Genomic DNA, 21031 nt, shown 5'->3' with positions numbered 1-21031 from the left:
TGTGGTCAAACCAACATCTGTATGATGACTATGAAATATCTGGTTTCTGGATTTGTAGCAAGAAAGTTACCAGTCTAGACCATCTTCTCTCTCTAAACCATTATGGGCCAAAATTTCCACAAACTCATCGATACACACTCTAACCAGCATGCACAAAACTTGTCTAACTCAGACAAATAAAATAAAAATGGAGAGTCAATGCGGTGCAGCAAACAACAGGGTCTAAATGTATCATATTCCATACACACAAGCTAGCATGTATTTTTGAAATCTTGTAAGCTAACCACTTTACAGCTGCCACAGATCACTCAGAAGACACATTCAAAAGAGGAATTGGCAAAAAGCTCTTGGTATTCCTCGAGTTGGGACTCCAGCGGGAAATAAAACAAACGCGGCTCAGTGAATAATCTTTACTTCTTGTGTCACATTTGGGAACTCTGCACAGCCAAGAACTGAAATGTAACTCTCAGGTTTTACACAGTGGCCAATTGTCATACACAGCAATAAAAGGAATTTGATGGCAATCTTGAAAGCAATTCAACACTTACACAATGGAATCATTTTGCCCCTACCTTCTTGCCCTCTATTATTGTCTAAACACCTTCAACTTCTGAGTGGCACAACAAAGCACAACAATCCCCATAAGATGCAAATATTGAGAAAGTCAGTGCTGTGCAAGGTGGTTGGCATATGAAAGTTGGCTCTCATTCCAGAACATAAGGAAACCTGTACATTTGGTTACCAATAGTAAAGAGCTATGCTCTCATGTCATTATAAGTACGCAATATGAAGTGTCCAAGAAAATAGGGAATTATTAGCAACTAGACCACACTTCAGCTAACCAATATACAACTTTGGGACTCATGGAGTATGGCTTCACATGTGCATTCTGGGAATACATATTTCCAGTTGGTTTTCCCCAATCATGCAAAGAGTTGGCATGCGTGAACAGAGATACCCTGTTTGTTCATTTGTTAGCAATACACATCCACATATCATGGCAACAAAGCACGAGAGAGAGACCTTGTTTGTTTGTTTGTTTAGTAATACATTTGTGAGTCAAATTCCGATTTTTTTTACTTCTGTGGCACAGTTGCTGCTAGAAAAAAGGACTTGTGTAAGCATTAGTTTTCTCGAGTAGCTTCCCACCAACAACTGTCTTGGTGATGGTGCTTTAACCACAGCATGTAGCCTATAATAAAAAAGACATCTACCGATTTGGTCAACACCTCCCTAATTCCTTGGAAGCTTCTCATGTGATTCTGTGCCCAACTAGTTCCCTTTCTTGGCAGCAATTATGGCAGAAATATAATGGGGACTTTATATCTGTCACTTCCAAATGCAGTAACTGAGAAAAGAGAAAGCTGCTTATCATTTGTTTTGTGTTTATTTTCAAAACGTTTACTCTGCCACATGGATCAACTGAACCATAAGGGCAGCTTTATAGCCTTAAAAAGTACAAAACAACAATAGAGGTTATTGAGCTAGACTCAGTTCAAGTAGCTCTAAATGAGCCTGAAATAATGTGAAGGTACTGTATGGTGTCAAAAATAATAGCACCTAGGCAATCTCTTCCAGATGAGCTGGGCCTATGCTAAATCTAAACCCTTAACCATAGATGTTCATGGTAGGAAAAAGTGGCACAAATGTGAAGCTCAACATTCGTATGTTGTATTGTAAAAATAAGAGTGGTATCTCTCATTACATGCATAATTCTCTGAGCAGTGGAGAGAATCACTAAGAGAAAAGCAGAAAATCCTATACACAAACAAAGCCACTCTCAGTGCCATCCGTATGATAAAGAGCATATAAAACTAAGCAAAGATATATACAACAGCACTGACTATCGCTCATTGGTCCTCTGTGCAGTTCCACTATTGGCCTGATTCCAATGTACATCTCAGGTTACATTCCAATGTATATGCCCGCACACTCTGTCCTCACACTGCTCCTTCCTGCCTCCTGTTTGAAGTGGGTTTAAGATCCTGGCTTGTTCCGACCTTGGTTTAGATGTAATGGCAAAGTTACTTAACCAGGAAAAGTATTGTGAACTGTGACGTGCCAAAAAGGCAGGAGTGAAGAGGTGGTGCAAGGCCAGAGCAGACTAACAAAAAAGCGTATGCATATCCTGGTTTAATAAGCTGAGATGAGCACACCCAAAACAGGACCATATTAGTTTATATCAATAATTTATATTCCAACTATCTGCCAAAAGGCACACTGCAGACACAAAACTATATAAATTTAAAAACCATTTTGAAAACTAGACATGCATGCACAGGTTTCAGTGCAAAATTTGCTAAAATTCTGTCAGGAAAAGGAGATTCTCTCCCCAAGGCAAGAGCTCCCACACCCCACACAAATAGTATGTTAATTAGTGTCAGTGGCTGGGACATGTTGACAGCTCCACAGCGCATGCACTCAATACTATAAAGATCTAGATGAATGGAGTCAGAAGAGTCTCCCCTCAGAGATGATGGTGCTGATGGAAGATGGAGTCCAACAACATCTTGAGGGCCACAAATCCCCCATCCCTCCTTTAGAAGGTTTCACACTCAGATCTTCACAAGCACATTTCCATTTGTGGAACTGCTCAGAGACCACACTAAAGTATTACTGCATACATCCAGACACAAAAACAGCCAACCAATAAAACACATAAAAAGCAAGGCACATAGACAATTTTGTTATTTATATATTCAAATTAAGGTACCTTTTAAAACTGTTGAAGACTAGCATGTAACTAGATGCTGTGCCACACAGAGTCAGTCAGGTTATCGATACAAATCTGCATATTGCAGCAACAGGAATAAAACTAGTTCTTATGTTATGTAAAATATGCATATGTATTAACACCACAGACTATTAAATTATGTAAACAAACATCTCCTCTAAATAATACAAAAGTCCATTTGTCAAAGGGAAGGAGGGCACTACTGAAGCATAGCTCGAACTTGTTTTGAAGTAGATTCATCATTCAGATGTTTCGTGGTGAACCTAGAAGATACAAAGGCACAAGGTACAAAGGTTAAAAGACTATCCTGTGAATTGCAGGTGCCTACAGCCCAATCCTTATGCACGTTAACTCAGAAGTAAGCCACACCGTGATCAGTTGGGCTTACTTGGATTAGTGTGTATAGATTTGCAGCTTTAATCATGCAAAGTGCTTAAGCTTATTTAAATGAATTCCCTCTAAGGCCATCTCAGCACGATCTGATCCCAGAAACAATGAAAGGTATAGCCACACAGGTATTATTATTATTGTTGTTGTTGTTGTTGTTGTTGTATAAGCATAGCTACATAAAAAATTAAATAGAAATGCAATACCACCACTAAGAGTTGCCTTTTATAATCCTTCTGTATTAAGGGTAGCCAACATAGTGCTTTCCAGATGTTGGATTACAACTCCCATCAACTCCAGCCAACATGGCCATTGGCCAGGGATAATGAGAGCTGTAATCTAGCAACATCTGGAATGCACCACATTGGCTACCTGTCTTATATACAGCATGGCCATGGAATGAGTAATGAAACAGGGCCTGCTGCTTGTGCAATTAACTTATACAAAAATGAAATTATAGGATTGCCGCCCTAAAGCAGCCTTATTGCACTGAAAGGTACAGCAAGCACACCTCTCTGCATACCCCTTTCTTTGCAGCCCCTATACCTACTGCCTTGACTGCAAGCATATTGTTTCCGTGGTGAACTACACTACCAGGACATTACCGCTGCTCCTGATGCTATAAAACCTGGAGATTCTGCTTCCCCTTTTTAAATGTCTCCTTTCTCCCTCCGTACTGCTCCTGTACAAATTCCTCTGTTTCCACCATCACCCCTTCCACCTGCTGTAGGACTCCCATTTATATTCGCAACAAGCAGTCTGGCAAGTTCCTTTTTTTATTACACAAAGGGGTGTGGGAAATCACATAACATGAATACAAAATAATCAGATCATTAAAGAAATAAGTAAAACATAGTAGGTACCTGAGAGCATTTAAAAGCCCTTCAACAATGTCTGGCGGCTCTTCCCTTAAAACCTTTATACAGCCTTTCATCTGGGAAAAAAACATGGAAGAATAAAAGCGACTATTTGGATGCACACCTAAATATAAAAAAGATGGGGGGGGGGAGAACATCTCTTATCCTAGGGTAGAGACACACTTACTGTTCTGCAGGTCCCAGTATGTCTCTAACTTACTTTTCTGAAAACAGGGGCACACAATGCTAGTCAAACTCTATTTTTACTATAAAACCTGGTGGGAGCATCTCGAGTGCGTTTTTTAAAAAATTGCTTCAAAGAGATTTCGCAACTGATCAGAAGATCAAGCCGTTCCCCCTTCAGGTGTGGCCGATGGAAAAGCTTTGCTGTAGGACACTAGTGTGCTCACAGCCCTAGAGTCTGAATCTGTGGACTTTCCTTGAATATTGTTCCAAAAATGTGTACAAGGTCAGAAGAACACTTCCCCGGCCTGCACTCTAACAGAAATAATGGATAGGAAAGCCTTACCCATAACATACGGAGAACCTTAGCCTGGTGCCTTCAGAACCTGGTGACTTCAGAGTCAAAGCTTACCAGCCAAGCCACCCTCAGCATATCACCCTTTGATTATGCAAAGGATCTCAGATATTTTCCCAACAAGAAGACACTCCTCTTATAGATATATCTACGTTGTCTCTTTGGCTGGCTGGCTGTCTTGGAAGTTTTTTCATAGTCTTAAACTCTATTTAGAGACATTAAAAAGAGTTGAACCTCCACAAAGCATGCCAATCCAGGCTAGAGTTGGCAAGTACTTTTATCAAGATAACACCACCAGCACCCAACACACCACCTGCCTTTAGTCTTTGTAATCAAGATGGAGTGGAAGTCAGTTGTTTACCTTACAAATATTGGCTGAATATCTTAATACTGTCTTTACATGGTGGAGAGGAAGCACATACGTAAACTAACTGAAGTGTTAGTAACAAATAGAAACAGACAGGACCTGCAAGAAAATGTTGGGAGTGCTCCTAATTCAGTGTTCCAGCCAGCCTTCATTCAGGATGCTCTATTCCATTCCCACTCCCCACATCCAGTTTTCAGTCCCCACCAGAAATTTAACAGCCTGCAGCCACTGAGCATACTCGGTCCTCAATGCGCTGCATTGGGAGTTTTTCTCCTTTGGATTTTATTTTTCTAAAGATTCGTTTTGTATTTCTGCAAACTTTGAGATTCTCTCAAGCCTACTTGTTAGGATACATAAAAGTCATGCTCAGAGAAGGAATTCATTATTAGCACATATGATGAGACTGCACTCTGCATACAATAATAGTTAGGCTGCACTACATATGTCCTCATATTAAGCTTGCCTGAATGAAGCATACCAACTACACTAGTAAAGAGCCAGGAGTTCACACACTCTCTTGTTGCTAAATATACAAGAAGTGCCTTTTATCAGCTTTCTGGACCAGGATAGCTTGATCACAGTTGTTCATACATTGGTGACCTGGAGACTCGATTACTATTACATGTTCTATGTAGGGCTGCCCTTAGGCTTGCTCCAGAAGCTGCAGAATGTGCAGGACACAGCAGCTAGGCTGCTAACTGGAACAACCTATCGACAGCATGCAACACCTGAGTTGAGGGATCTGCACCGGCTGCCGGTATTCTACCAAGCTAAACTGTACATTATGTTATCTACATAGATGTGCCTTTGAGTGCAGTTGATTGTTGGTTGACATAAGTTGCCAGTGTGGGCTTCCTGATCTGGATCAGGCCCTTCGTGTGGGGAAGGGGTGGGTGGGGGTTAACCCCCTCCCCACACTGCAATCCTAATCCAGATCAGGCCCTCGGTGCCTGCAATTTCCCCCCAATGCAAATTTTAAGTATGGCACCCCCAATTAGAATAGGATAAAGGGTTAAAATCCTCCAACCCCCACAATTATGTCCTAACCTGATTTGGGGGTAATTTGTGTTTAAAATAAGTAAGTTCTTAATTAATTAATTAATTAAAACAGGCTCTTAAAGGCAGAGCTAAGTAGCCAGCATATCATTGTGTAGTTTGGTCCTTAGTGAAGATTTATATTGTGTAGCAAGCATCTGGGGAGCGAGGCTGAAGTTTTAAAAATGTCTTTGTTTTCCTCTGTGTTGATTTCAATGCTTCATTTTATTGTCTTTTATTCTATGTTGCAGTCTGCACTGAAGGTTGGGTGGGACCGCGTGTCAAATTACAGTGCCTTGCAAAAGTAATCAGACCGCTGACCAATGCTCTCATATTACTGAATTACAATTGGTACATGGTCATTTCGTTCTGTACGATATTTTATACTGAAACACGGAAACTCAAAATCAATTACTGTAAGGTGACATTAGTTTTATGTTGGGAAATTATTGTAAGAAACATAAGAAACTGAAACATGTTGCTTGCATGAGTATTCAACCCCCCCCCCCACATTAATATTTGGTAGAGCCACCTTTCACAGCAATAACAGCTTTAAGTCTTTTGAGATAGGTATGTACCAGCTTTGCACACAGTGTCAGAGGGATTTTGGCCCATTCTTCTTGGCAGATTCGTTCCAGGTCGTTCAGGTTGGTTGGACATCGCTTGTGGACTGCAGTTTTCAAACAGCGCCACAGATTCTCCATGGGATTGAGATCAGGACTTTGACTGGGCCGCTGTAGGACATTCACCTTTTTGTTCATGAGCCACTCCAATGTTGCTTTGGCCTTGTGCTTCGGATCATTGTCCTGTTGAAAACTGAATTTCCTCCAAGCTTCAGTTTTTTAGTGGACTGAAGCAGGGTCTCTTGCAGTATTTCCCTGTATTTTGCTCCATGCATTCTTCCTTCAATTTTAACAAGATGCCCAGTCCCTGCTGATGAGAAGCATCCCCACAGCATGATGCTGCCACCCCCATACCTCACTATAGGGATGGTGTGTCTTGAGGCATGGGCAGTGCTAGGTTTGCGCCACACATAGCACTTTGAGTTTTGGCCAAAAAGCTCTAGCTTCGTCTCATATGACCACAAAACCTTTTCACACCGCAGCTGGAGCACTCTCATGCTTTTTGGCAAACTCCAGACATGCTTTTAGATGGTACTTTTGAATAATAGCTTCTTTCTTGCCATCCTCCCAGTATCATGCAGAGCTCTTGATATGGTTGACTGGTGCACCATTACTCCACTCCCAGCCACTGAACTCTGTGGCTCCTTCAAAGTGATTGTTGGCCTCTCTGCAGCTTCTCTCACAAGTCTCCTTCTTGTTTGAGTGCTGAGTTTTGAGGAACGGCCTTTTCTTGGCAATGCCTGGGTGGTGTGATGCAGCTTCCACTTCCTGATTATTGATCCAGCTGTGCTCACTGGGATATCCAAACACTTGGATATTATTTTGTACCTTTTTCCTAATCTATGCATTTGTATTACATTGTCTTTCACTTCTGTAAAATGCTCTTTGGTCTTCATTTTCCTTCAGAGTCACAGCCTGACCAATGATCCTTCAACAGTGGGGGTTTTATCCTGACAACGTGACATCAACTTTAATGGTTCACAGGTGGAGGTCAATGGTAAGGTAATTGTGTCCTCAATAGGGCAATTTCTTTCATCTGTGTAAACTGGGAGCTTCCACAGCACAGAGGTTGAATACTTATGCAAGCAACATGTTTCAGTTTTTTATGTTTCTTACAAACATTTCCAAACATAAAACCAACATCACCTTTCAATAATTTGAGTTTCAGTGTTTCAAAATAAAATATCATACAGAATGAACTGACAATGTACCATTTGTAATTCAGTAATATGAGAGCACTGGTCAGGGGTCTGATTACTTTTGCAAGGCACTGTATATATTTCAAATCAGTATTATATCCTGAAAAGCAAATACACAAGAGGGGTTATTTTTCTAAGGCTACAAATGTGGCTCATGACTGATGCATCAAACTGCTAGTGAAGATGACATATCTGAAGTGCCTGCTTCACAATACCCCATGAATCTTTTGCTGAGGATAAGAACACAGTTATTCATTATCCTTACATCAATTTTTGAGGCCTTGGAGAAAGCTCCCACAGGATGAACGTGGTCGTAGAGAATAATTACACCAACCATCACTCTCATGCAGAACATAAGGGTTTCTTCACTGGTGAACCTACTTCTGTATTCTCTGAAAAAGGGGGTAAGGGAATCAATTGTAACTTTTATTCTGCCTTGATTTCACATTTCAAATCAAAAGAGTTCACTTTCAAAACAGCACAAGGAACCTCACACGTGATTGAATAAAGTTAAAAGGACAATGCCAATGATCTCAAAGTAATGGGTAATGTGTAAACACTAGAGAATCAGAAGACTTAGTAACAAAGGGGAAATTAAGAAAGAGAGAACACAAAGGCTTTTTTCTTTTCTAAAGTGAGGCTTCTACACATTACACAATATTATTATACAAATATTTTGCTAAGAAGAATTAAAACTGGCGCCTCTGGGTCAAAGACCATGATCACAACCAATATTATACAGCAGCAAATGTAATTCACTAATAGGAAAAAACCTTTGCAGTTTAAGAATGTACCTATAGCCCACAGATATTTCTATCAAACTTTAAAAAGCAGGGAAATTGGGCAGCTGTAGTGAATGCACCAGGGGAGCAGGAGACCTGAACTCCCCTCTGAGAAATTGTACTGCCTTACAAATTTGTCAAAATGCAAACACAATTTGGGTTGGACTTTCTCAGTCCAATCCACTTCCTGCGTAGCTTGGAAGAATTTGGTAATGTGCCACTGAGCATATGGTGAGTGGTGGCTACGCCTGCCATCTCCAAAGATGGAGAATTACATTTTTGTATGTTTGTTGGTGTTCTTCTTACTTTGCTTCTTTTCTGTGTTACTAATGTTTCTACAGAGAATCTAACCTAGAAAATTTTATTTCCCTCATTATTCATCCTAGAAATCTGTGTCAAATTTATTTTTATTAATTTCAAAGCCTTTTTAATTGGTCAATGTGATATGATGGTAAAGATAGCCTTTTTTTGTTTCAAACTGGAGGTTATGCTCTGTTTCTATTTTGGGCACATTAACAGCTGAATCTGAAACTGCAGTTTGATATAAGTCAGATTGATTACAGTATGTTGCTACTTAAGCAATGAATCTAGCTATTGGGAAAAAACAAACTTGGCCTAGCCAAGAAGCATGTTTTCAGCCTGAACGGAGCAATCCTATATTCTGATACTGGCAACAGAGAAGACTACTGGCAAGCAGACACACTGCCCCAGGTTCCCTAGCATCCTAGCCCCAACAGCAGGGATGTCAGGGAGCAGGGGAGGGAGGGGGATCCAACCTCTCACCTCTAACGCTCGCTCCTAGGTGGCTGCCCAGAAGCCTCCTCCACTGCTAGTTCTTGGGCCCTCCACTGGCCCAACTGAGCAGAGTTAGAGGCCTTGGCTTGCTTGGAAGCACCACCACGTCACCCTTCACTGTGCCTGGCACAGAAACAGCCTATGTGGGTGTACATGTGGCTGGAGTGAAGACAAGCCAACCACCTCAGGGGATCTTTGGCCTACCAACATCAGTTTCCAAAGGTTCATCTGACAAGGCCAGACTGGATACCTGCCTTAGGCTTGGGAACATGGCAGTAGCACTCAGTATCTGCCCTGTGTTTCCCATCTGATGAGGTTGTATCCCTTTTGTTCCACAGCAAATATTATGCAAAGAAAGCAGATCCAAGATTGTCACTCCTACTTCTGAGAAGACGACAAAGTTGCCACAACTTTGTTTATTGTTTATATTATTTATTACACTTATATCCTGCCCTTACTCTCAGAAAGAGACAAGGATGTCAAACAAGCAATAAAACATCTTAAAAACATCTTTTAAAAAAATCTTAAAACAATTTCAACACAGATGCAGACCAAGATACTTGAAAGGTTTGTTGAAAGAGGAAGGTCTTCAGTAGGCAGCAAAAAGACAAAAGTGTCAACGCCTCTCTAATATTTTAGAGGAGTGAATTCCAACGGGTAGGTGCCACATCTCTAAAGGTCCACCTCTTATGTTGTGCAGAATGGACCTCCTGATGAGATGGTATCTGCAGGCGGCCCTCATCTGCAAAGTGCAGTAATTGACTGGGTATATAAGGGCTAAGATGGTCTTTCAGGTATCCTGGTCCCAAGCTATATAGAGCTTTATGCACCAAAACCAACACGTTGAACTTAGCCCAGTAGCTAATAGGCAGCTAGTGCAGCGCAGCTACATTCTCCACTAGCTGCAACTTCTGGACCAACCTCAAGGGCAGCCCCACATAGAGCACAATACAGTAATCCAGCCTGGAGATTACTAATGCATGGTCAACAGCTGAAGCTGGTAAAATGCTTGTCTAGCCTCTGAGGCGACCTGCGCCTCTAGTGACAAGATGGATCCAGGAGCACCCACAAACTATTAACCTACTCTTTCAGAGGAAGTACAAACCCATCCCAAACAGGCAATTGACCAATTATCCGGAATCGGGAATAACCTACCCATAATGTCTCTGTCTTGCTGGGATTCAGGGTCAGTTTATTGGTCTTCATACAGCCCACCACCAAGTCCAGGCACCAGTCCAGTGTTTGCACAGCCTATCCCAATTCAGATATTACCAAGAAACAGAGCTGGGTATCATCACTGTACTGTTGACACCTTGCCCCAATTTTCCTAATGACCATTCCAAACGATTTCATATAGTTGTTAAAACAGCACTGGGGACAAGATGGTATCCTGCGGCACCCCACAGCACAACTGGCAGGGGGCCAAAAAACAATTACCCAATGCTGTTCTTTGAAACTAACCCTGGAGATAGGATCAGAACCATTGTAGAATAGCATCTCTGATACCCTTCTCACCAAGTTAGCTCAGAAGCATACCATGGTTAATGATATCAAAAGCTGCTGAGAGATTAATTAACGGGGTCGCACTCCCCCTGTCCTCTCCCAGGGCAAACAAGGCTGATTCAGTCCTATAACTAGGCCTGAACTGATATTGAAATCGGACAAGACAATCTTAATACCTACATGATAATTTTAATAATTTTAATAATTAAATTTAATAACTACAATATGAATAGTGCTGCTAATCTTGGGATCTCCTCTCAATGGTTTGGGGCACAGAACTGTTAAACTACTACTACCATTTTTATTAATTGCATTTAACTGCTTAGAGGTCTTTACATTCAAGCAGTATGCACATTTGGTTAAATAAAATAAATAAATTTGTTTCCTGCTTCACAAAACAAAATGTCTCAAAGTGACTTCACAAGATAAAATGAATTAAAAGCCAAAGAAACATACCAAGCAAGAAGTTCCTAAAATGCTCTACCAACAATAGATTTTTTTTAAAAAAATGACAAATTTTAGGCTACCTAACCACTGGTCATGCTGCCTGGGGCTGATGGAAGTTGGAGTCCAGCAACATTTAGAAGTCCCTGTCCTAAGTTCAAAAATTACTTTTATCATACATTCCATTTAGGGAGTAGTAGAAGGAACAATTAAAAATAAATTAAGAAAAAGATGAAGATTGAATATGTTTGCTTTGTCTATATGTAATCATGTCAGCATGAGTGAAGTGTGCAAGGCTCATTAGGTTTCCCTGACAGAATGACCAATCTTCAAACATCAAAGCTTGTAAAAATACACAATTGACTAAAAAGGTTAAGTCATGTGGAAAGTGACCTGTTTTAAAGATCTCTGACCCCCCCCCCTTTTTTTTGTCCTGCATTTCCCCCCTCTTCAACTTTAAATATTTGTCAAGACAAAACCAGGACACTGTAGCTCTCAGAGAAAAAAAATTAATAAGGGGAAATATTTTTTTCCTTCTCACAATAGCGCATTCTACAAAAACGACTCTAACTAGAATAGATTTGTACTTTAAAAACAGATGATAGCATGCCATGTACTGACTATCAGAGCTTGGAAAAGTTACTTTTTTGAACTACAACTCCCATCAGCCCAACAGTGGCCATGCTGGCTGGGGCTGATGGGAGTTGTAGTTCAAAAAAGTAACTTTTCCAAGCTCTAGCTATCTCTAGATGTTACTAGGGACAGAGAAAATGATAACCTGGAGCTGCTGCTTGCAGTCTAGTTCTGCCTTGAGGAACAGAGTACAAGGCCACATTTGCAAGAGGCATCATTACCCATATTGTGTATAGATACTCATTTCTTTTCTCCCACCCGTTGTCTCTGCTTAAATATGTTGTGCAAGTTTTTAACGCCATGCAAAACCTGTTTACCAGAGACGTTGCTTGTAACAAACTTACGGTGTTTCCAGCATGACTTTACATACACTGGCCATCGTGCTTAGACAGTCTGTTGTGTTCTCAATTGGTAGAGTTTTGTTCTACAAAGGTTAAAAACAAACAAACAAAAAGTTAGGTCACGCATTCAATAGGTCCCTATAATCAAAAAAGAAATATTAAAGTATCACTCACTTCTGCAACAAAATGTGTTGTGGCATTGCTCAATGTTTTCAGCACTGGTGTAGCTTCTGCATAAAACAGGGACATTCTATTAGCCATCTCGTTGTTCACTTCACTCTCAATGCCGAGCTGATGAAAACACAAGGGAACACAAATTTTTTAAAAAGTAATTGACTGCATCTGCACATAACGCTAAGCCATAGCTTATTAAACAAACCATGAGTCATTTTCATCAACGAGCAAACGCGCAATGGCTGGTTTCTCAAAAGTTTGTTTTGTTTTCCAGCTGCTCTTGCCTCTGCAGCTTTGCAAGCGTTTGAGGTGGAATGGCCAAACAAACCATGTTTATGCAAGACTGTTGGATTTGGATATGACACCAAGTGATAATTATAACAAGCCATAGTTCATAGGCTATCAACAAGCCAGGGCTTCACATTGGGGTTTGTTGCCAGAAAACAAACCATGTTTAGTCTGCAAAGCCGGGTTCAGATGTTCAAACAAACCATACATTCTCTCAGGAAACCGTGGCTTAGCATTATGTGCAGCCCAGGCCACTGTGTCTCATTGGCTGCCAGAAACAAGTGATGCTCCAGCTATATCAATGACCAAATCCATCATGTTCAAAGCATGACATGCTCCCAGACCAGCGCTAGGAATGCTTTTTCAGCCCCAGGCTGCACTTCTTTCTGGGCACCCTTCTGAGGGCCACATGCCTGTGGACAGGGCCAGAGGCAAAAGCAGGCAAGACAACAAAAGAAGATTTTACCTTTGTTTGGTAGGCTGGTTTCTACACACGCCCACATACCCCTCTCTATCCTCCATCCTGGCAAGCAAAAAGCATGATAAGAGTTCAAGGATAATTCCAGCCAGGCAAAAGCATTCAAGGAGTGGGCAGAGCAGAATAGGTGAGGGGTGTGGCCTGGGGAGGGTATGTGGCTTGCAGAGTCCCAAGGGCCAGACAGAGAGGTTCCCCATCCCTGTCTTAAACCTGGTAGTCAGGATCCAAAGAATCAAATGACTGGTGTGCCAAGGGGAATCTGGGTTTGTGTTTTCTGAATGTCACACCCCTTTGCCACAAAGCAAACTGCTTTTAAAACTGAGAGGACTTTCAAAAGCAGTTTGTGATTTGACATTGTGGGAGAAAGTAGTTTCTTATTTTTGTTTATTTAAGACATTTATATACCACTTAATAATTTCCATTTCTAAGCAATGTACATAAAAACCAGCCATATATAAAATAAATTTCAAAGAAGGAAGTCTAAAATTCCACTGGACATGCCCAAGCCTTAAAGTGCATATAAAACAGCCCTTTGGATGCAGTGTTACAATATGCATCCTTCCATGTTGCTTTACCATTACAGTTGCTGTGAATCTGTGGCTGCTATAATTTTGGCCGCATCATGCTTAGCAACCATGTAGGAAACACCCAGCCCAACAACAGGCAACATGCAAGAACGGAAGGATTTTAGATGCTCCCTGACCAGTGTGGGAGAAACCACAGAAGCAGCAGCAACTGTGACTATAAGAGGATGTCTAACAAACTCTAAATCTCAAAGGAATAAAAGGGTCTGTTACACCAAGGAAAGCAAACGTTAGGGCCTGCGCATCTCTCTCTTCTCTCTCTCTCTCTCTCTCTCTCTCTCTGTGTGTGTGTGTGAGAGAGAGAGCGCATATCTAATCTCTTTCTCTCCCTCCCTCCCTTCACATACACACCCACACATACATATATTAAGAGATGGTATTTATCAAGTGTTATATGATTGTCATTTGAAAACCGTGTTTCCTTCTCAAGGAAGCGCCAAACACAATAGTGGACACACAAAAAAAGTTTCACACTACCTAGTTCTTATGCAAATAACTTCACATTATGTAATGGTATAAACAAGGCTGTGAAATCTCCCTGTGTTGCAGATACAAGTCAACAAGAACACATACAGCAATGGTAAGAGCACATGCCTTGCATGCAGAAGGTCCCAGATTCAATTATCATCATCATCATCATCTCTGGTATGTCCAGACAGAACAGGGAAAGACTCCTGTGTGAAACCCTGAAGAGTCACTCCCAGTCAGTGCAGAAAAAAACTGAGAAAGATGGACCAATGGTCTGAGTCGGTATAAGCCAGCTTCCTATGTTCCTAATGTAGTCTTTTAATATATTTTATTATTTATTTATTAGATTTATATCCCGCTCCCAGCAAGAGCCCTGGGCAGTAAATATATAGAAGCAGCTCCAGAAGGAAACAGTTTACTTACATGCATATTGTTTATTCTGTTGCGACTTAACGTCCTCCTATAATAGCTGAAGTCATTCTGAATTGCTGGGTTTCTCATCTTCATACAAAATAAAAGGAAAAACAATTAAAGGAGAGACATTCTTAACCAAAAAGCCAATTAAAATATTTATGCACTGGTTGGCTGTCACTTTCTTCTCCTAACCTTGAGTTCATCAAAACGGAGAGTAAAATGCAAGATCTCTGCAAACTGCTTTGCGAGGGCCTGCTCTCGCTCCAGGTGTTGAGTTGGTGTATATGGAGGGCAGGTCAAGGATTCCAGTAAGCTCTGCAGTGCTTTCTCTGAAGAAGAAACAAATGAAATTGCATATATTTATTGTCATTTTTTAAAAAGAGTCTTTCGAACTAACATGCTAACATCTATATTTTTCCTTTAGTACAACTGTCAACTAAATTAAAATATTTTAAAACTTACTGGCTGGTTTGGATTGTATTCATCCCATTAAATGTGCAGATACACAATTTACACATTGTAGAATTTAACAAAGGTTACTTCTGGAGGAAGAAAGCCGGTTCTCTCAAATGGGAAGTAAATGAATATGTTAATAAACAAAAGGTATGGTGCAGTTAGCAGATTGGCCATCTTTACTTTTTTCCCCCTTCTTCACCACATTTGGGAATGTAGAATACTCCCTATTATTATAACATATGAAAACCAAATGGCTTCAACAAATGAAGTTGTGACAGCACTAGCTGTTGTCTCCACCATGAGGAACGTGAAGCAAGCAATCCAGACAAATCAACCCTTCCTTTCTTAAGAACATAAGAATATAAGAAGAGTCTGCTGGATCAGGCCAGTGGCCCATCTAGTCCAGCATCCTGTTCTCACAGTGGCCAACCAGGTGCCTGGGGGAAGCCCACAAGCAGAACCTGAGTGCAAGAACACTCTCCCCTCCTGAGGCTTCCGGCGACTGGTTTTCAGAAGCATGCTGCCTCTGACTAGGGTGGCACAGCACAGCCATCATGGCTAGTAGCCATTGATAGCCCTGTCCTCCATGAATTTGTCTAATCTTCTTTTAAAGCCATCCAAGCTGGTGGCCATTACTGCATCTTGTGGGAGCAAATTCCATAGTTTAACTATGCGCTGAGTAAAGAAGTACTTCCTTTTGTCTGTCCTGAATCTTCCAACATTCAGCTTCTTTGAATGTCCACGAGTTCTAGTATTATGAGAGAGGGAGAAGAACTTTTCTCTATCCACTTTCTCAATGCCATGCATAATTTTATACACTTCTATCATGTCTCCTCTGACCCGCCTTTTCTCTAAACTAAAAAGCCCCAAATGCTGCAACCTTTCCTCGTAAGGGAGTCGCTCCATCCCCTTGATCATTCTGGTTGCCCTCTTCTGAACCTTTTCCAACTCTATAATATCCTTTTTGAGATGAGGCGACCAGAACTGTACACAGTATTCCAAATGCGGCCGCACCATAGATTTATACAACGGCATTATGATATCGGCTGTTTTATTTTCAATACCTTTCCTAATTATCGCTAGCATGGAATTTGCCTTTTTCACAGCTGCTGCACACTGGGTCGACATTTTCATCGTGCTGTCCACTACAACCCCGAGGTATCTCTCCTGGTTGGTCACCGCCAGTTCAGACCCCATAAGCGTATATGTGAAATTCAGATTTTTTTGCTCCAATATGCATAATTTTACACTTGTTTATATTGAATTGCATTTGCCATTTTTCCGCCCATTCACTCAGTTTGAAGAGGTCTTTTTGGAGCTCTTCACAATCCCTTTTTGTTTTAACAACCCTGAACAATTTAGTGTCGTCAGCAAACTTGGCCACTTCACTGCTCACTCCTAATTCTAGGTCATTAATGAACAAGTTGAAAAGTGCAGGTCCCAATACCGATCCTTGAGGGACTCCACTTTCTACAGCCCTCCATTGGGAGAACTGTCCGTTCATTCCTACTCTCTGCTTTCTGCTTCTTAACCAATTCCTTATCCACAAAGGGACCTCTCCTCTTATTCCATGACTGCTAAGCTTCCTCAGAAGTCTTTGGTGAGGTACCTTGTCAAAAGCTTTTTGAAAGTCTAAGTACACTATGTCCACTGGATCACCTCTATCTATATGCTTGTTGACACTCTCAAAGAATTCTAATAGGTTACTGAGACAGGACTTTCCCTTGCAGAAGCCATGTTGGCTCTGCTTCAGCAAAGCTTGTTCTTCTATGTGCTTAGTTAATCTAGCTTTAATAATACTTTCTACCAGTTTTCCAGGGACAGAAGTTAAGCTAACTGGCCTGTAATTTCCGGGATCCCCTCTGCATCCCTTTTTGAAGATTGGCATTACATTTGCCACTTTCCAGTCCTCAGGCACGGAGGAGGACCTGAGGGACAAGTTACATATTTTAGTTAGCAGATCAGCAATTTCACATTTGAGTTCTTTGAGAACTCTCGGGTAGATGACATCCGGGCCTGGTGATTTGTCAGTTTTTATATTGTCCATTAAGCTTAGAACTTCCTCTCTCGTTACCACTATTTGTCTCAGTTCCTCAGAATCCCTTCCTGCAAATGTTAGTTCAGGTTCAGGGATCTGCCCTATATCTTCCACTGTGAAGACAGATGCAAAGAATTCATTTAGCTTCTCTGCAGTCTCCTTATCGTTCTTTAGTACACCTTTGACTCCCTTATCATCCAAGGGTCCAATCGCCTCCCTAGATGGTCTCCTGCTTTGGATGTATTTATAGAATTTTTTGTTGTTGGTTTTTATGTTCTTAGCAATGTGCTCCTCAAATTCTTTTTTAGCATCCCTTATTGTCTTCTTGCATTTCTTTTGCCAGAGTTTGTGTTCTTTTTTATTTTCTTCATTCGGACAAGACTTCCATTTTCTGAAGGAAGACTTTTTGCCTCTAAGAGCTTCCTTGACTTTGCTCGTTAACCATGCTGGCATCTTCTTGGCCCTGGCGGTACCTTTTCTGATCTGCGGTATGCACGCCAGTTGAGCTTCTAATATAGTGTTTTTAAACAACTTCCAAGCATTTTCGAGTGATGTGACCCTCTGGACTTTGTTTTTCAGCTTTCTTTTTACCAATCCCCTCATTTTTGTGAAGCTTCCTCTTTTGAAGTCAAGTGTGACCGTGTTGGATTTTCTTGGCAATTGGCCATTTACATGTATGTTTAATTTAATAGCACTATGGTCACTGCTCCCAATTGGTTTCTTGTGAACCACTGCTGCCACCAGTCTTTATTTTTCTCTGGCTGTCTCTGGATTTTAACTGGCCATGGTACTCCCAATACTGAGTGGTGTGACAATTAGGTTTGGGGTGAATAACAAGGCTTCAGACCAAATTTTTCCAAAACAAATTATACTTAAGGATTTATTAAGGTGACAGCTTTTGAGAAAATAGTATTACTTATTTTATAGTTTGAGTAGCTACCTATAAGAGCAAAATAAAAAAGTGATAAAATGCATCCAGATACACCCATTCTAGATTGTTTCTCACCAAGCCAATACTTATCAATTTACATCCCCCAATTCAGTTTCTGGGTCCTTTTGTGGTCTTCTCCATGTTTCTTCCGGCTGCAATGCCCAGCTGTGGTCTCTAACACTTTCTAGTATTCAAGCACTCTTAAAAGCATTTCAGTCCATTCTCTTTCTTGCAGGTCTTCAATTCCAACTCTTTCCGTTTCTGGCTCCAAAACCTTCTGACTACCCTATTTTCTAGCTTGATTTATATGCAATACCTTCACTACCTCTCCCAGCTTTTTAGCTCATCAGGAGAAGGGAGTATTGGTTACATTTCTATTTCCTCTTAACCGCCAGGTTCCTGTGTTGAATCCTTGATCCTCCTGTGAACAATCCTGAGCAAAACATTCCCTTGTACTTTTAACCTTCCTGTGAACTGTTGACATTCTTATGGACAACAGCCTTTGAAGCAAAAAGCAACCATTTTACAACCAAAGTTTTTATAACAAAAACCCAACACAAAATGGCAGAAAGGCCTATTCTTTCACAAAAATCCTTTGATGGTCCAGTTCTGGGAGTTATAATTTATTGCTAGCCCATGTGGTTGAGGGGAATGTGACAGTATATTAAGTTCTTTAGATGCACGGAGGACGAATTCATGCATGTGGAAAAGTACGTGGTAAAGTCCTTCCTAGGTCATTTTCATACAATTCTGTAAAAGTAGGGCCTGCGTTACAACTGGCCATCATCCACTTATCTTTTGCATACCAGTCTGAGTTTCCATTTTATATAATGTTTTCAAGACCTTTCCATCTTGTTGCCTCCTTCTGGTCCTCCAAACTCAAGTATTAAAGAGGTATTGTTCTCTTGCTTACAGATGTCTAGTACTAGTCTTATTTCAGATGATATCAAGGTGTTTTTTTACAGTTAATAAACCTGCAGATGAAGGGCAGGGGAATGTACAATTGCATTGTTCTTATCACAACACATCCTTTAAGTGTGCACACACCAGAGGTTAGAAAACCAAATGCCACTGTCAAAGGAGCATAGCACAGGATTGTTCATCACAAGGTTGATAAAAATCAATAATTTCTTTTAAAAAACAACAATGGATTTTAAAATTTTGAATCACATTTTTTTATTTAAATCAGATTTCATTTTTTTTAAAAAAAACTATTAGTAAAAAAAAGAGCCTAGGTCAAAGATATCATCATGAATACCAATTATACAACTTCTAATTATGTTCTATGAATATGTTAACAGCAGTTTATGGAGATGGGAGATAACCTGATCAGTCCTATTCTGCAGGTGGTATACCTGTGCACATGCACTCTCACGCTCTAGCACTCACTCTCTCAAGGCCTTGCTTCTAAGCACAAAGATACAGAAGGTCAATGAATAGAGAATTTGGGGAGATGGAGTAGATCTGAACAAGGAGACCACTGATGTGGTAATCCAGCTCTTAACAGCAGTAGCCTCTTCTGCAGGTGTAGAGAGAATTTTTTATTCCTTTCCACTAATTCATTCTCAACTGAGAAATAACTTGGGACTGAAAAAGCAGGAAAGCTTGTCTGTCTTTTCTAGTGAATGAACAAGGAAGACAAAGGTGAAGAAGACTGAGTTCACTGTGCCACCCAATATTTTAGATTTTTCATGTTGACTGGGTTGAGATTGCCTAAATTTTATTTTTAAAGGAACTTTACATTTATCTAAAAACTGAAATAGTGAACTCCATGTGCATGTTTTGTTAATGTTGTTTGTTGAAGAAGAAAACTAACTGGAAGAATAAACAGTCTTATTAGTACAATTTAAAAGCCTCTTTGGTGGTGGTGGTGATTTTGGCACATCATGACAAAAATATCATGATTAAATCACAGAATAGTAGAGTTGGAAGGGGCCTATAAGGCCACTGAGTCCAACCTCCTGCTCAGTGCAGGAATCCAACTTAAAGCATACCTGACAGGTAGCTGTCCAGCCGCCTCTTGAATGCCTCCAGTGTTGCAGAGCCCACCACCTCCCCAAGTACTTGGTTCCATTGCTGAACTGCTCTAACAGAAAGTTTTTCCTGATATTCAACCAAACTCCTGCTTCTTGTAGCTTGAGCCCATTATTCCATGTCCTGCACTCTAGGATGATCGAGAAGAGATCCTGGCTCTCCTCTGTATGACAACATTTCAAGTTTCTGAAGAATACTATCATATCTCCCCTCAGACTTCTCTTGTCAAGGCTAAACATACCCAGTTCTTTCAGTCGCTCCTCAGAGGGCTTTGTTTCCAGGCCCCTGATCATCCTCACTGCCCTCCTGAACCTGTTCCAGTTTGCCTGCATCTTTCTCAAAGTGCAGTGTCCAGAACTAGACATAGTACACAAGGATGAGGCCTAACCAGTGCCGAATAGAGAGGAACTAGTACTTTACACGATTTGTAACTGATACTTCTCTAAATGCAGCCTAAAATAGCATTTGTCCTTTTTGCAGCCATATCACACTGTTGGCTCATATTTACCTTATGATCAACAACAATTCCAAAATACTTCTCACATGTAGTATTGCTGAGCCAAAAATCCCCCATCTTATAACTTTGTGCACTTGGTTTATTTTTATTAGGTATAGAACATTACACTTATCCCTGTTAACTTTCATTCTTTTGTTTTCAGCCCAGTGCTCCAGCCTATCAAGATCTCTTTGAATTTTGTTTCTGTCCTCCAGAGTCTTAGCTATTCCTCCCAATTTTGTATCATCTGCAAATCTGACAAGCAATCCCTGCACCACTTCATCCAAGTCATTAATAAAAATGTTGAAGAGAAAAGGGCCCAGGACCAAGTCCTGCAGTACCCCCCTCGTTACCTCCTCCACTTTGAGAAGTAACCATTGATAAGCACTCTTGAGTACAATTCTGTAGCCAACTTGGATTCACCTGATAGTT

At 40.8% G+C, this 21031-nt stretch overlaps 1 protein-coding gene across 14 annotated transcripts in view; it reads right to left on the bottom strand.

The window, feature by feature from the left end:
* Positions 1 to 396: 396 nt before the first annotated feature.
* The window catches only part of CYRIA (CYFIP related Rac1 interactor A), a 97498-nt gene continuing 76863 nt past the window's right edge, over positions 397 to 21031 (bottom strand). For all 14 annotated transcript variants that reach the window (XM_061622733.1, XM_061622725.1, XM_061622727.1 and 11 more), the window contains 7 exons: positions 14837 to 14973; positions 14654 to 14731; positions 12413 to 12529; positions 12242 to 12321; positions 8006 to 8132; positions 3985 to 4055; positions 397 to 2997 (listed from right to left, as the gene is read on the bottom strand). In XM_061622733.1, coding sequence (XP_061478717.1) covers positions 2934 to 2997; positions 3985 to 4055; positions 8006 to 8132; positions 12242 to 12321; positions 12413 to 12529; positions 14654 to 14731; positions 14837 to 14973 — 674 coding nt within the window. In that variant the 3' untranslated portion in view covers positions 397 to 2933. The remainder of the gene's footprint in view (positions 2998 to 3984; positions 4056 to 8005; positions 8133 to 12241; positions 12322 to 12412; positions 12530 to 14653; positions 14732 to 14836; positions 14974 to 21031) is intronic.

Source organism: Rhineura floridana, chromosome 4 (genome assembly GCF_030035675.1).
Source record: "Rhineura floridana isolate rRhiFlo1 chromosome 4, rRhiFlo1.hap2, whole genome shotgun sequence".
Classification (NCBI taxonomy): domain Eukaryota; kingdom Metazoa; phylum Chordata; class Lepidosauria; order Squamata; family Rhineuridae; genus Rhineura; species Rhineura floridana.
This window is presented reverse-complemented; position numbering and strand designations above follow the sequence as displayed.